At 49.7% G+C, this 13,076-nt stretch overlaps 1 protein-coding gene across 4 annotated transcripts in view; it reads right to left on the bottom strand.

Annotated features, from left to right (window-relative positions):
• The window catches only part of CASS4 (Cas scaffold protein family member 4), a 35,926-nt gene continuing 22,850 nt past the window's right edge, over nt 1-13,076 (bottom strand). For 3 of the 4 annotated variants that reach the window (XM_004759890.3, XM_004759894.3, XM_045082047.1), the window contains 5 exons: nt 9,134-9,235; nt 7,772-7,852; nt 5,339-6,649; nt 3,751-3,828; nt 1-1,911 (listed from right to left, as the gene is read on the bottom strand). In XM_004759890.3, the coding sequence (XP_004759947.1) occupies nt 1,501-1,911; nt 3,751-3,828; nt 5,339-6,649; nt 7,772-7,852; nt 9,134-9,235 (1,983 nt within the window). In that variant the 3' untranslated portion in view covers nt 1-1,500. The remainder of the gene's footprint in view (nt 1,912-3,750; nt 3,829-5,338; nt 6,650-7,771; nt 7,853-9,133; nt 9,236-13,076) is intronic. The other variant, XM_045082048.1, reaches the window with a different exon arrangement.

Here is a 13,076-nt window from a genome sequence, read left to right on the forward strand (position 1 = left end):
TCAATAACTTTCCTTTATTGCTTAAGAAAAGTTGGATATGGTTTTTGATCACCTGCAGTAGGAGTTCTTGCCAATACAGATCACAGCTGTTCAAAGAATGTGGCATCTCTGTTCTAGTGCAGAGAACCCAGCGAGCTTCACAAAGATGCGATCCTTCTTTAGAGACCCTAGGAGCAACTCGGTGAAAACAAGCAGCTTTCTAACAGTCAACCACTTAGAAGTGCCTGTTAAGTGCAGAGTAGCAGGCAGGTTGGTGACATTTCAGATAACTTCCAGCCTGAGGATGCTGGTTCCAGGTTACAAAGGTGTTTGGTGGCTGGGATGTATACAGGAGACATGGACCTTCACTTGAAGCAAAGTAGAGATGGTGTCACCATAGCAACGTGAGCTGCAGACCCAGCCGCAAGGAGAGGAAGAGCAGGTGGTTTGACTTGAGGGGAGCTCTGCACCGCTTTCAGATCTGTGCCCAGCAATGGGTATCCTGTCCACACCACACCTCCCGTTGCCTCACCACGAGTGATGGCTTTGTTTTTGCCGCACTAGCCTCGTGCATGAGCACCTGGCCTCTATGGTATCTCCTTGCACACTTTGGGGAGAGACATTTGAATAAGAAAAGCAAACATGGGTGGCTTCGCTTTGATATCAGAACCTGGGTGACATGGATGGATCACCAACTTTTCCGAAGAGAGGATTGCTACAAAGAATGCTTCAGTTCATGATTATATTTACATAACATTACAAATGGTCACAGATTGGCGACTGTTGTAATACAAGCCTTTTCTGAGTAAACATACTGAATTTATCAACATAGACTATTACATACAAAATAAATTAATAAGGAACCCAACAGAATACGTTATGTTGTAAATATAAGGTGTATCTTTAACTCAGTTAAGGTAAAATAGCATATATATATATATGTTGTATAAGATGCAGGTACATGATTTGTACCAAATCTTAATTCAATTCAAAATGAAAAACTTATCACATCTGCTAACGGATGCAACAGAAATTCATCATTTGAGGATCAGTCCCTCCTCCTTCACCGTCTTGCTAACACCTGACAATTTGTGCATGTAATCCTTCATCACTTACCGTCTATCTCGCCACTAGACTGTCAGCTCCCTGAGGGCAAGGTCTCTGGCTCACGGCTATATGCCCAGCACCTAGAATCTGACATAAGTAGATGCCCAATAAATAAGTCCTGAATGAATGATTTTAAGGCAGGCATACATTTGACCAATATAAAATTGGTTTCTACAACATCCCTGCATACACTGACTCCACAGGCTATGCTAAAAACTCCGCAAAGCTCTTTCTTAATACCTGGACCTCTCCGGGCTAAGTCAATGTCCTGGGGTTGTTTAGCCACTCGATAATACCAGCGTGTACTCAATGGTGCATCCCCAGGTTGGCTTTGCCTGTAGGACAGAGTTGCACATGTCAGGCTGGGAAAGCTGAGGCTAAGAGGTTAACGAGGAGACGGAGGGGGAAGGAGGCTCATTCTAACGTCCCTCTGAATTGCCGAGTGTGTTGCTCCAGCTTCTGGGCCTCGGCCTGGAGGTGCCCCAGGGCTGCAGGGCTGGGGTACTTGAGCACGGCGTGCTTGGTGGCCAGCGCGAGGTTCTTGAGCAGGCTGCACAGGTGACTGCTGCCGCAAAGAATCTCGTTGCGCACGTCCCTCTCCTGGGTCTCCTTGCACAGCGTGTCCACCAGCTTCTGTCCCACCATGATGACCAGCTTGCTCTGCGTGATGAAGACCTCGGGAGGCTGGCTGTTGCTGAGGCTGTGGTTAAATACGCTGATGGCTTTGAAGAGCGCCCCAAAATAGAGCCGACAGTGTTCAGAAAGTTGGAATCTCTTCTCAGGATTCTGCTGACTCAAAGGTTGCAGGATGAGGGAGCTAGGATTCTGGAAAAGGGAAGAAAACCATTAGTGAGAGACAGATTTGATCACCAGGCTATGGTTGTCTCCTGTTTCCTCATTTGCTCAATTTTCTAGACTTTTTATAAGAAAAAACACAGTTTTGTTTGGGAAGCTCCGCAGTGCACCATCTGCCTAACAAATTAATCTTTTCAAAGCACTGTTAACATATGAATTATAGTATTTATATATACAATCTTACATATTTTGTTGTCTATATAATTTCATATGTTAAGTATATAAACTCTTTTTCAGTACTCCCAACAAACCATTAGCTGCCTATTCCATCAGACAAAACATTAGACAATGTCTAAATCTATAACTTAAAAAAAATAAAAGAAAACTTGATGGTGAGATTTAAAAATTTACTCAAAGAACAGATTTTAAAGGATTTAAGAAAAATCTTTAATTCTGTTATCAGCAGTAAACCTGAGCCCCCAAAATTTCTAGAAGAAATCCAAGTATGTTGACCTAGCTCCCTAATGTTATGATATTTCTCCAAATTTCTAGTAAGATTTCATCTAGAATTTTACTTCTGTGAGTTGTATTTTCCAAAATGTGGAACCAGTATCCCCCCAAAGCCCAGGCACTATTGAAAGGTTCTCAGCATCTAGCTTACGGGCAGTCACTCCAGGTAACCATCCAAAGACCCTTCGTTAGGACAGGTGGGGAGACTGGAGCTCTCTGAAGTGGGGGGCCTGCACGTGGTCATTCATTTAGCAAAATGAAGAGCCAGAGCTCTAAGCTGAGCCTGCTAAGTCTTTTCATTAAACTGCTCTCTCTCATCTACCTTCCATCTCAAAATTCCTAGCTTGGCAGCACTGACAGTGTGCGGGTCTGATTTTTTTGTGCCTCCCCCGCTTTGTTGAAACTCTACCCCATAACATGAAGGTAGTGGGATACGAGCCCGTGGAAGGTCCCTGGGATAGGATGAGGCCATTTGGGTGGGGCCTCGTGATGGGAATAGTGCCCTTGTCAGAGGTCACTTTCCTTCTCTGCTCTCTGCACGAGAGGACAGGAGAAGACAGAGGAGAGCCCTCCCCAGGATCTGACCATGCTGGCTCCCTGACCTAGGACTTCCAGCCTGGGGTTCTTGTCCCAGCTTGCCCCCGAGAAAATGAACGATCTTGTCCACATCATGAGGCATCCACCCTCCCTCCTCCACCCCCACCCACCCCCGGCCGGGGAGCTGACCTGGCTCAGTGATCCTGGGTTTCAGGTACTCAGACAACTTTCACAACTGATGCCCTTTTTGTCTCCCTTTTAACCTGACTTGCTCCATCTTTGTCTTTAAAGGAATTTACTGGTTTTACTTATATTCGTTTAACGGAAATGCTTCAAATTGGTAACTGGAAAATCATTGTCATTTGCCACCAGTAGAAGGTAACCAATAAAAATAAGCACAATGATAACATCTTTGACCAAAAAAAGAAAGAAAAAGAAAAAGAAACATCAAGTGTCAAAAAGGTGTTGATGATACACAAACTCCAAACCAAAATATCTCTTCTCCTGTAATCCGAAGCATTAAAAGAAGCTGTCAAAGGGAGTGGGAGTCCGAGCTGCCAAAGGTCAGGTCAGTCCCACCCGTGATAAACCTGCAGACAGCCGAGAACTATGTCACTAATGGTTCAAGACTCGTGCTCCATGTCCTAGGCTTCACTGGACTTGTTCAGGGCTTCTTCTACTGCAGACAGGAAAAACTGTCACAAAAACAGCTACTCCCAAGGGGGTAATGACTAGCACGCCAACTCATTCATAGCAGGAGGCATCTCGAGGGATAAAAAGTGTGTGAGTCAGAAGTCCGGGAGACACGGTGCTATCACTTACCTGTCCTTCCCAGTTTTTGTTTTCATCCGACCTTCCTTCCGAGATGGGTGTTTCTGTCTCTTCTAGGTTAGACGACTTCTGAAAAATGAAATCCCTTCCAATTACCAATGTGAGTGGTTTTTACACTGTACAGAAGTTTTTTTTTTCCCGAAGATTTTATTTATTTATTTGACAGACAGAGATCACAAGTAGGCAGAGAGACACACAGAGAGAGAGAGAGAGAGAGAGAGAGAGGAGGAATCAGGCTCCCTGCTGAGCCGAGAGCCCCATGTGGGACTTGATTTCAGGACCCTGGGATCATGACTCGAGCTGAAGGCAGAGTCTTTAACCCACTGAGCCACCCAGGCACCCCTGTACAGAAGTATTTAAGTCCATTTTAAAAAACTTGAACATTTCTCTTTATATTTTTGCCAGTGGTTCTGCCTCCAGATGCCTTTTTTAAATTAAAATCAATTAATTAGCATGTAGTATATTATTATATTAGTTTCAGAGGGCTGATGCCTTTTTTCAACAAAGGAAACTTTGCAAGACCAAGGACTGAATTTTGCCTACCAACACGGCTTAATACAAGGACATATGAGTTTTTTAAAAATTATATATACATTTATATTTGTATTTATACTTATATATATTATACCTCTTTATATCTATGTCTATATTTTTAAATTAGGGAATGAGAAATACCCAGATTTCTAGCTTCTCTAGAATGTGTGAAAGCTGTACTATGAACCAGCATGCACTTTAACAAAATACTATGCAAGACTAGGGCTGAAAGGGCCAAGTCATGTTATCCCCAGGTTACGTGCCATGCCTCTTGGCTCTCGCAATCCTTGAATGAGAGGCTCTCTTTCTACAGAGTCCAAACTCATGCAGCAAAGAATTTCTAACAGTAGCTGCAGTCTGGAGACTGCTAAGACCATAGGCAGTTGGAAGGGTGTTTACACTTCCTCTTCTGTTTCTAAGAAACACAAAAACAATGACTAAATCAACAGCTTTCAAAAATGCAAGGAAACTGGGTGGTGAGATTAAAAAAAGGGGCTCAAGGAACAGATTTCAAAAGGTTTTCAAAGTCCTTCCTAACTCTAGTATTAGGGATGATAAACCCCATGGGACTTTCCAGAAGACATCCTACATGCCTTAATATGAAGTGTTTAATCTTACTTTTTTTTTTTTTAAGATTTTATTTATTTATTTGACAGACAGAGATCACAAGTAGGCAGAGAGGCAGGTAGAGAGAGAGAGGAAGGGAAGCAGGCTCCCCACTGAACAGAGAGCCCGATGTGGGGCTCAAACCCAGAACCCTGGAATCATGACCTGAGTGGAAGGCGGAGGCTTTAACCCACTGAGCCACCCAGGCCACCCCTTAATCTTACTTCCTATTAAGATTTCATTTAGAACATTACTTTCATGAATTTTATTTTTTTAAAAAATGGAACCAATGTCTCTCAAAAATTATTGAAAGATGAGTATCTTTCAATATCCAATTATTGAACTATCTAACAGTGAAAGCTTCTTAGCATCTAACTGATGGGCGACCACTCCAGATAAAATTTGAAAGCCTCCTTACATTATACCACCCTGAACTCACCGGTTCACACATAATTGTCCCATTTTTCTTTAGTAGCTCAGGGGAGTGTTCATTTTCCTTTTGTTTATTAAAAGGAGTACTTCCTTCGTATGGTTCCATTTCCCTTTGGGGAAGCTGGATGCATTTTGCAGGTTTCAGTTGTCCATGGGGGGTCATCTGCAAGGTATCTTCCTTTTCACAGTTCTGTTTGAAAAGGAGCCTCCCATTGGCAATGACAATGGAGGCAAACCTCTTGATGTCTTCTGGAACCATCCGCGCCACCATGACAAATCGCTCGAGGTCATCTGGGCTGTTTTGGACTTTGTCCGTCACAAGGACTTCCAAGGACCACTTGCAGTTATCCAGGCTTTCCTTCGTCCCAAGCAGGATCTGGTAGGAGCTGGAGATGGTCTGTAGCTGGTCCCTAATCCTGGCCTGAAGGTTCGTGTCGCTGAGGTTACAGGCGGTCCCACGGACGCCGCGCGCAAAATCCAGAAACGCTCTCAAGGATTCTTCCACGCGGTCGGCCGCGCTGCGGATGGCGCTGAGGTTGGCCTCCAGGTAGTCTCGGAACCTCCACTTCCTGCTGACAAAGAGCATCAGGCTGGCGACAGAGCTGGCCACCTCGTGCTGCAGAGCCACGACCGTCTCTCTGGCCAAGTCCGGGTCCAAGGAGAGCTCCTTTCCTGACTCCTCCAAGCAGGAGCCAGACGAGGAGTCCGTGGACGTGGAGGAGCACGAAGAGACCACGCTGGCTCTGCTGTCCGAGCTGGAGACGGAGAGCCGGTCCGAGTCCGGAGACAGCGACGGGGCCCGACCCGAGAACCAGGAGGAGCTACCGTCCGCGGCGATCTCCGGAGCCCCGCCGACTCTCCCCGGCTCGTTCACCGCCTGAGGGTCGCTCGGTGTCGCTTTAGGGATGTCGTAGATGTTGGGCTTGGTGTTCTGCTGCTCCACGCGGGGGATCAGAAAGCTTGAAGGCACCTTGTAGCCAGCATCCTCATCCAAGGGAAATGTGTCCCTGGGTGCCAGGGCTTGATAAGAAGGGATTTCGGGGAGGCTGAGTTTTTTCTGCATGGGCACATTTTTATGCAGGTGCGGATAGTGGGACCATGTTCTGCTGTTCAGAGGATTCTGGAAGCTGGACATGGGCCCTGGGGGACGGTGGGGCTCTGACTCTTCCACAAAGCTGCTCAGAGATGCATTTGTGCCTTCGGCTTTTTCTGGAGACACTGGCCAGTCATAAATCCATTCTGATTTCTGGGGACTGGGTAACGTGCTGTAGCCACCTCGCCTCGGGGCGATCGCTGATGTCGGGGGCACACACTGTCCCTGTGAAGAACCACACAAAAATGCCCAGGTCAGAAGCAATAAATACAAAGAGGATTCGAGCAACCCATGTGACAAATGTATATCACACTGGGGGCCTACTAAGTGCCGGGTACTGTGCTTCTTGGAAATCTGATTGTCATTCCCCTCCTCAAGCACCTTCAGTGGGTCCCCATTGTCATGATCACTCAAGGCCCTTCATTATCTGGTTGTACCCACCTTGAAGCCTCCCCAGCATGGCAGGCACCGGCCTCCTTAGGGGTCCCGTCACCCCCGCGGTTCACTTCCCCTGAACTCAGAGTGCTCTCTTAGCCCGCAATGGTTCATTTTGCTCGAACTAGTTCTTCTGTTCTACATGGCCGCCCGACCCTTTCCTTTCCCTCTAACAACCTCTTCTACGTTCCTCACGATACTGCGGAGATGACATCTCTTTTGTAAGGCCTCCCCCAGAACACTTGGGAGTAGGTATATGTACTGTAAATGTGTGACAATTCAACGATGAATGTGGATTCCAGATTTTCAAATTAAGGCATGTCCCCTATAAACAAATAAAAATCTACCTTAACACAACATATCTCTGAGACGAAGAAGAAGAAAAAGGAGGGGGAGGGGAAGGAGGAGGAAGTCCTTGATTGGTTAAGGTATAATTATTGGTCAGGATGAATATACTATTACTAGGACATTTTGGAGCCAGAGCCAAACTTTAAAAAAATTCAGCAATAACAACTACATGCGAACCCGTACAGAGTCAGCAGGAAGTGGAGTTTCCGAGACTAACCAAGTCAAGAGGAGGAGAGGCAGGAGGAGGAGAGGAGGAAGCATTTACCTAAGATCTACTGAGCTTCTGCTCCGTGCCAAGCACCGCACCTGTACTGGGTCGTCTGCGGGGATTATCTCAAGGCTCGCAGTTAGTCCGTCATGAGAAACGGAGGCACAGAGAAGGTAGAGGACTTGCCCAAACCACGTTGCTCACCTTGTTCCTGAACACCGCTGCCCTCGGGGGTTTCAAATGAGATCAGCTCTACTGTGAGCAATTTGCCTTCCCAATCTGACCAGGCTAATAAAACATCCCAGAGGATGCTCCCATTTTCCCAGCATCGAATCTCTGGGCCTCGTCATACTCACACTCAGTTGGCTGGCCGAGGGACCCAGTCCTGCCTTCTGGGGGCTGGGGGGTATATCATATAATTGCCTCTTCTCTGGCTCCTGGGGGAAAGACAGAAAAGGATAACTTGGATTTTTCCTTCCCAATGGACGCACATCACAAACTCTGCCCACACCAGCATTTTTGTTTTTGTTTTTGCTTTGTTTTGTTTCCAAATGAAAACAGAAACCACCAAGGAATTTGGGGCTTTTGGTCATGATGTTCACATGGTGGAAGTTTATGGAGTTCTGTTTTCAACAATGTGGACTTTGTGCTTTAAAAAGATGCCTTCTTGGGACACCTGGGTGACTCTGTCGGTTAAGCATCTGCCTTTGGCTCAGGTCATGATCAGACCATGATCTCAGGGTCCTGGGATCAAGTCCCATGTCAGTCTCCTTGCTCAGCAGGGAGCCTGCTTCTCCCTCTGCCTGCTGCTTCCCCTGCTTGTGCTCTTTCTCTGTCTCTCTGACAAATAAATAAATAAAATCATAAAAAAAAAAAAAGAAGAAGAAAGAAAGAAAGAGCGAGCTGGACTCTGGAGAGGGGTTTTCTTTGGAGAGAGCTGACCTGAAAGTTTCCCACTGATTCCTCCCCACAGGGGAAGGGTGCGATGCATTTCGTTCCCCTCAAACAGAGTGGAAAGGGCACCAATGGGACCTTCAGTGATGAATTGTGCCACCTGGGTGTGGGGTCGATGTGCACAGGGACTACCTCCGGCTTGGGCAAAGGTTAGGGTGAGAATCCAATGGCTGTGCTGGGGGTGGCCTGTTCCTGGGCAGGGATCAGGATGAAGAACATGGCCACAACTGTTGAGGGGCCCCCCCCAAATTCTTGGTCATCAAGATAAATAATAATGGAATGCGAGATTTAAAAAAAAAATCACAATGTGCAAAACTCAGGATGAACAAAATGTCACCATTTTCAGTAAAGGCAGTGTCAAGAGGGCGGGGGTGAGGTGAGGTGAGTCCTGCAAGCGTGTGTCTTTATTTAAGACTTTTGTGCCCAAGGCCACCTCGCTCTGCTGGCACAGCTGTGTTCCCCGGGAGTGTCCAGGAGAAGGGAGGGAGTGAGCTCATCCACGGGCCAGAGGCAGATCACACTGAGCTGGAGCAAGGAGTGTGGGACATCTCAGGAGTCTGAGCTTAGGGATGACCAGCCCCCCCCCACCCCAGGGAGGAGCCCCCTGGGAACCTGGCACCTGTGGGTGAGAGACCTCAGCCACCCGGGGGGGGGCGGGGGAGGCAGGTGTGGGGAGAGGAGAGGCGGGGCGCAACTTGCCCCAATGCAGAAAAGCAATCTGCCTGCCTAGGGAAACCCCACAGCTGGGCCAGGCCGACACTCACCTTCAGGGCTGGGGGGCCCCGGCTCTGGGCCGGCACATCATACACCTGAGAAGGCAGCGTTGGCAATGAGGCCCGAGCAGGTCTGGGCATCGTGAAGAGGGCCTTGGAGAGAGAAGAGCAGAGGGAAGGAGACGTCACCGCAGAGTCCGCAGATCAAGCTCCAAGCTAGCCTCGCACAACAAAGGCAGCCAGAACAGCGCAGAGGCCCTGTCCCTGCGCCCACTCCTGACTGGCGGCCCTGCACTCCAACCGCGGGCCTGGACGGAGGGAGGGGAGGCCCCGTGGTGGCGGGGTGCCCACAGCTGCCTGCATCAGCCCCACCTGGGAAGCAGGCTAGAATGCAGATTCCCGGGCCCCGCGTCCGGGGTACTGAGGTCTCTGAGTCCTGCCGGGGAGCCTGGGAATCTGCAGTATCAGGGAACTTCCCAGGTGATTCTGATGTTCTCGAGCGATCGAGGCTGTGATTTGAGTCTGGGGGGTGTTAACTATTCATCTGATGATGCAGGGGCCGCCGTGGTGCGCCGGACAGGCAGGTGGGGTCCAGGGTGTAAAGTGGAGGGACTTGCGGGGGTGGGGAGGGGGCAGGGGACCTCTCGCAGGACTTGTCGCTGGGGATGAGGGTCGATGGGGCAGCAGGAGGAGACGGGACCAAGGGTGGCCCTCAGCCATGGTGGCTGTGTCTGTCACTGGACTCCAGTGAATCCTCTAGAAGTCATGAATGTCCCCACACCGGGTACCACGCTGGCTGCTCCCGGCCGCAGCTTCCAGACCTGGCCAGGGAAACCAGGGTGGGGCAAACTTCAGAATGATACAGTTGCCCAGCTCCACATCAGACCTCTCTCAAACAAGGACCTCTCCAGGAGGGGCCTGGCAATGGTGATTTTATAGGGAAATGGGTGCTGTCTGCCAGGGTCAGGGTCTAACAGGGGAGGAATAATGTGTGGACACAGGCAGGACACAGGCTGGAAAGCAAGACAGGGCCTTGAGGAGAGGAAAGGGTCAAGTCCGGAGAAGCTGGCAGAGGGAGCCTGCATTTCCCACCAGGTCCCCAGGAACCGGTCCCTGGAAAGGGCTTTCTGAATTGGATGGTGTGGCTGGTGAGGACCTGAGTCTGTGCAGACGGGGAGGGCCGGGGGCGGAGCAGCTTATGAGGACAGGGTCAGAGTCCCTTTGCTCACCAGGGCGACCCCGCATGGCATGAAGGAAATGCGAGTATCTTCTTATTTATTTGCTTGTTTTGGGTGAAAGAAAGTGCACAGCTTGAGGCAGAGGTGGGGGACCCGCAGGTCCCACCACCCGTCAGGCTGGAACCATGGATGCAGATAAAGCAGGTGCAAAGCAAATGGGCCGACATTCCTTCCCACAACACAGCTGTCAACTGTCCAGATAACCTTCCCGCGAGTGATGACTGCTTCCGTACTCACAGAGAAAGCTGGTTCTCTAAAATCCTGGACTCTCGGGAGCACAGCAGACTGAAGTCACGTCAGTGAGAAGAGAACATCCCGCTCTCGTGAGAGAAGCAGGCTCGCTTTCCGTCCCCACCGTGGAACTTGTAACATGGGGTATCAGATGGGACACTCCCCACGTACCCCATCCCAAGGAGAAAGCAGTCTGCTTTGCAGTCTGGGCTGAGGCTGATCCTTGACACACTGCCCTGTTTTGCAGAGAGCCCATCAAGACAGCCCTCGGTATACAAAGGGTCATGGTCCGTTACCTCCACCTCTGGCTTGTTCTGACACCCCAAGCTCTCCCCTACCACAGAGCTTTTCCAAATGCACCCCCATGGCCTCTTCCCCCCTAAGACCCAAGCCCCTTGTCTTTCTGTAGCTGACTTTGTGGGGAGATGGCCCACAGAGAACAAAGGGGTTTTCCTGGGTGTGGAATTTCAGGTGGAGGAAGCGGGTTCAGAAATGCCCAGTGTTTCTTGGAACATGGAGGTTCAAGGTGGCAGTCAATTAAGGAACATGTTTTAGAACCACAATTTCAAAAGGTTTAGGGGCACAGACAGGAACTAGTGGGTCTCAGAATAATTCCACCAGGAAGTTGGATCCTTTTACTTGAAATATGAACGATTCCCCTTTCTGAATGCAAACCAACATCAAATGGGTTCTTTGTATGGTGATTAAAAAGAAAAAAAAAGTCAAGCCAGCATATTATATTAAGGAAGTTGGAATAAAAAGTAAAACAAAGCTCAAGCCAGTGGTTCCCCTAGAGGAAGTGACCAGGAGAAATCGTGAGGGGCTTCTGGGGGCTTCTTTTGTTCTGTTTCTCCCTCTGGATCCTAGTGACTAAGCTACCCCCTTAGGATCTGGAGGTTACGTCTCAGTAAAAAGCTAATTGTGAAGAAGAGAGAGCGTCAGCCACAGAGTTAGGAAAGGGCTGGGCAAGGGCAAGCCGAGTCCAGGGGCGTCGGCAGCCACGCACGGGCGCAGGGAAGCTTTGGTCCCTGGAATTCCTCCTCCCGGGGCCTAGTTGGGCCCCGTCACCTCCCTGGGAATTGGTTCCCTCGTTCCTAACATGATGAGTCATTCTCAGGACCCACCGCGGTCTCTTTTAGCAACAAAGGTGTCTGATCCTGTCACATGGATTCCTTGATTAGAGAACTTGAGAAAAGGGACGTATTTTCACCTCCTTGGTTTTTGATTTTTGGCTCACCTTAATCTAGTGGTCGTCCATGCAGGGCTAAGGGCAGTCTGTGAAACAGGTCGCCTGGGCCAGTTCCAGCCTGTGAACTGCCCGTTGGAAAACAGCTCAAAGCTAGTGGCCAGATTTGCTGAGTTACCCCCCTGACCGCACGGACGGGGCAGCACAGTCTGCCTCTACTGTGGAGCAGAAGCTTCCGAACTGGGTTTCATCCACTCTTTCTAGCTCCTTTCTTCTTGGGGTTGAAGGAGATATTTAGAATCACTAGAATCACTAGAAGGCACAACTTTGAGGAGCCCTTAGAAATGGGCAAGACAGGGGCACCTGGGTGGCTCAGTGGGTTAAAGCCTCTGCCTTCAGCTCAGGTCATGATCCCAGGGTCATGGGATCGAGCCCCGCATCGGGCTCTCTGCTCAGCGGGGAGCCTGCTTCCCCTCTCTCTCTGCCTGCCTCTCTGTCTACTTGTGATTTCTGTCTCAAATAAATAAATAAAATCTTAAAAAAAAAAAAAAGAAATGGGCAAGACAGAGAGGTACAGAGGGGTGCTAGGACGGGTCCACTCTCCCAGCGTGGCGGTGGCTGCCCCACAAGCCAGGTGACCTCTGGTACTGCTGATTTCCCAAACCACAGGTGGCATCGCTTGCTCTCAGAGACCCCCATCCCAAGCACAGAGAAGGCGATACAAATAAAATGTTGGGGAGGAGGGAGCAGAAATGTTGATGGGGCAGCAGCCACGGAGGAAACGGAAACAGGAGAAAAAGGCAGGAAAGTTCCCCAGGTGTTTTACTGGGCCCACCTCGAGAGTCCCTGGTTTCTGAATTCCCCCATCGGGCTGTGGTTTCTGCCCACGGCCGCAGCCATGCACAGGGGAGGGCTCCCATCACAGACACGCTTCGTGTCAAGGACATCTCCCAGCCAATGCCCTGACCCTGTGCTGAGTTAGGTTGAGAGAGTAAATGCATCCTTCTCTTTATCGTGATGCCCGTCTAGAAGCTGGGGTCCACGGTCACTTCATTTAGCAAACATTCAAATGGTAGGAGCCTGCCTGCCCGGGGCCCAGGTGCCAGGGCCAGCTGGCGAACAGCAGGCGCAGCCCTCGTTGGCCTTTTAGGGAGAGGGGGAGCCTGGATTAACTCCAGCAGAGGCCACTTGTCGAGGGAGGACCCACCACCCAGGCCCCCGCTCTGAGTCAGCTGCTCTAGCAGCAGCTGGGTGGGCCAGCTGTCCCAGGGCTGCCTCGTGGGCTGCTGCAGAAGGCTTGACCCGCTTCCGATGGGGCTTTGTAGTCAGCCCCTCTGAA

This window comes from Mustela putorius, unplaced genomic scaffold, assembly GCF_011764305.1.
Source record: "Mustela putorius furo isolate JIRA1106 unplaced genomic scaffold, ASM1176430v1.1 tig00000592_pilon_pilon_pilon, whole genome shotgun sequence".
Lineage (NCBI taxonomy): Eukaryota > Metazoa > Chordata > Mammalia > Carnivora > Mustelidae > Mustela > Mustela putorius.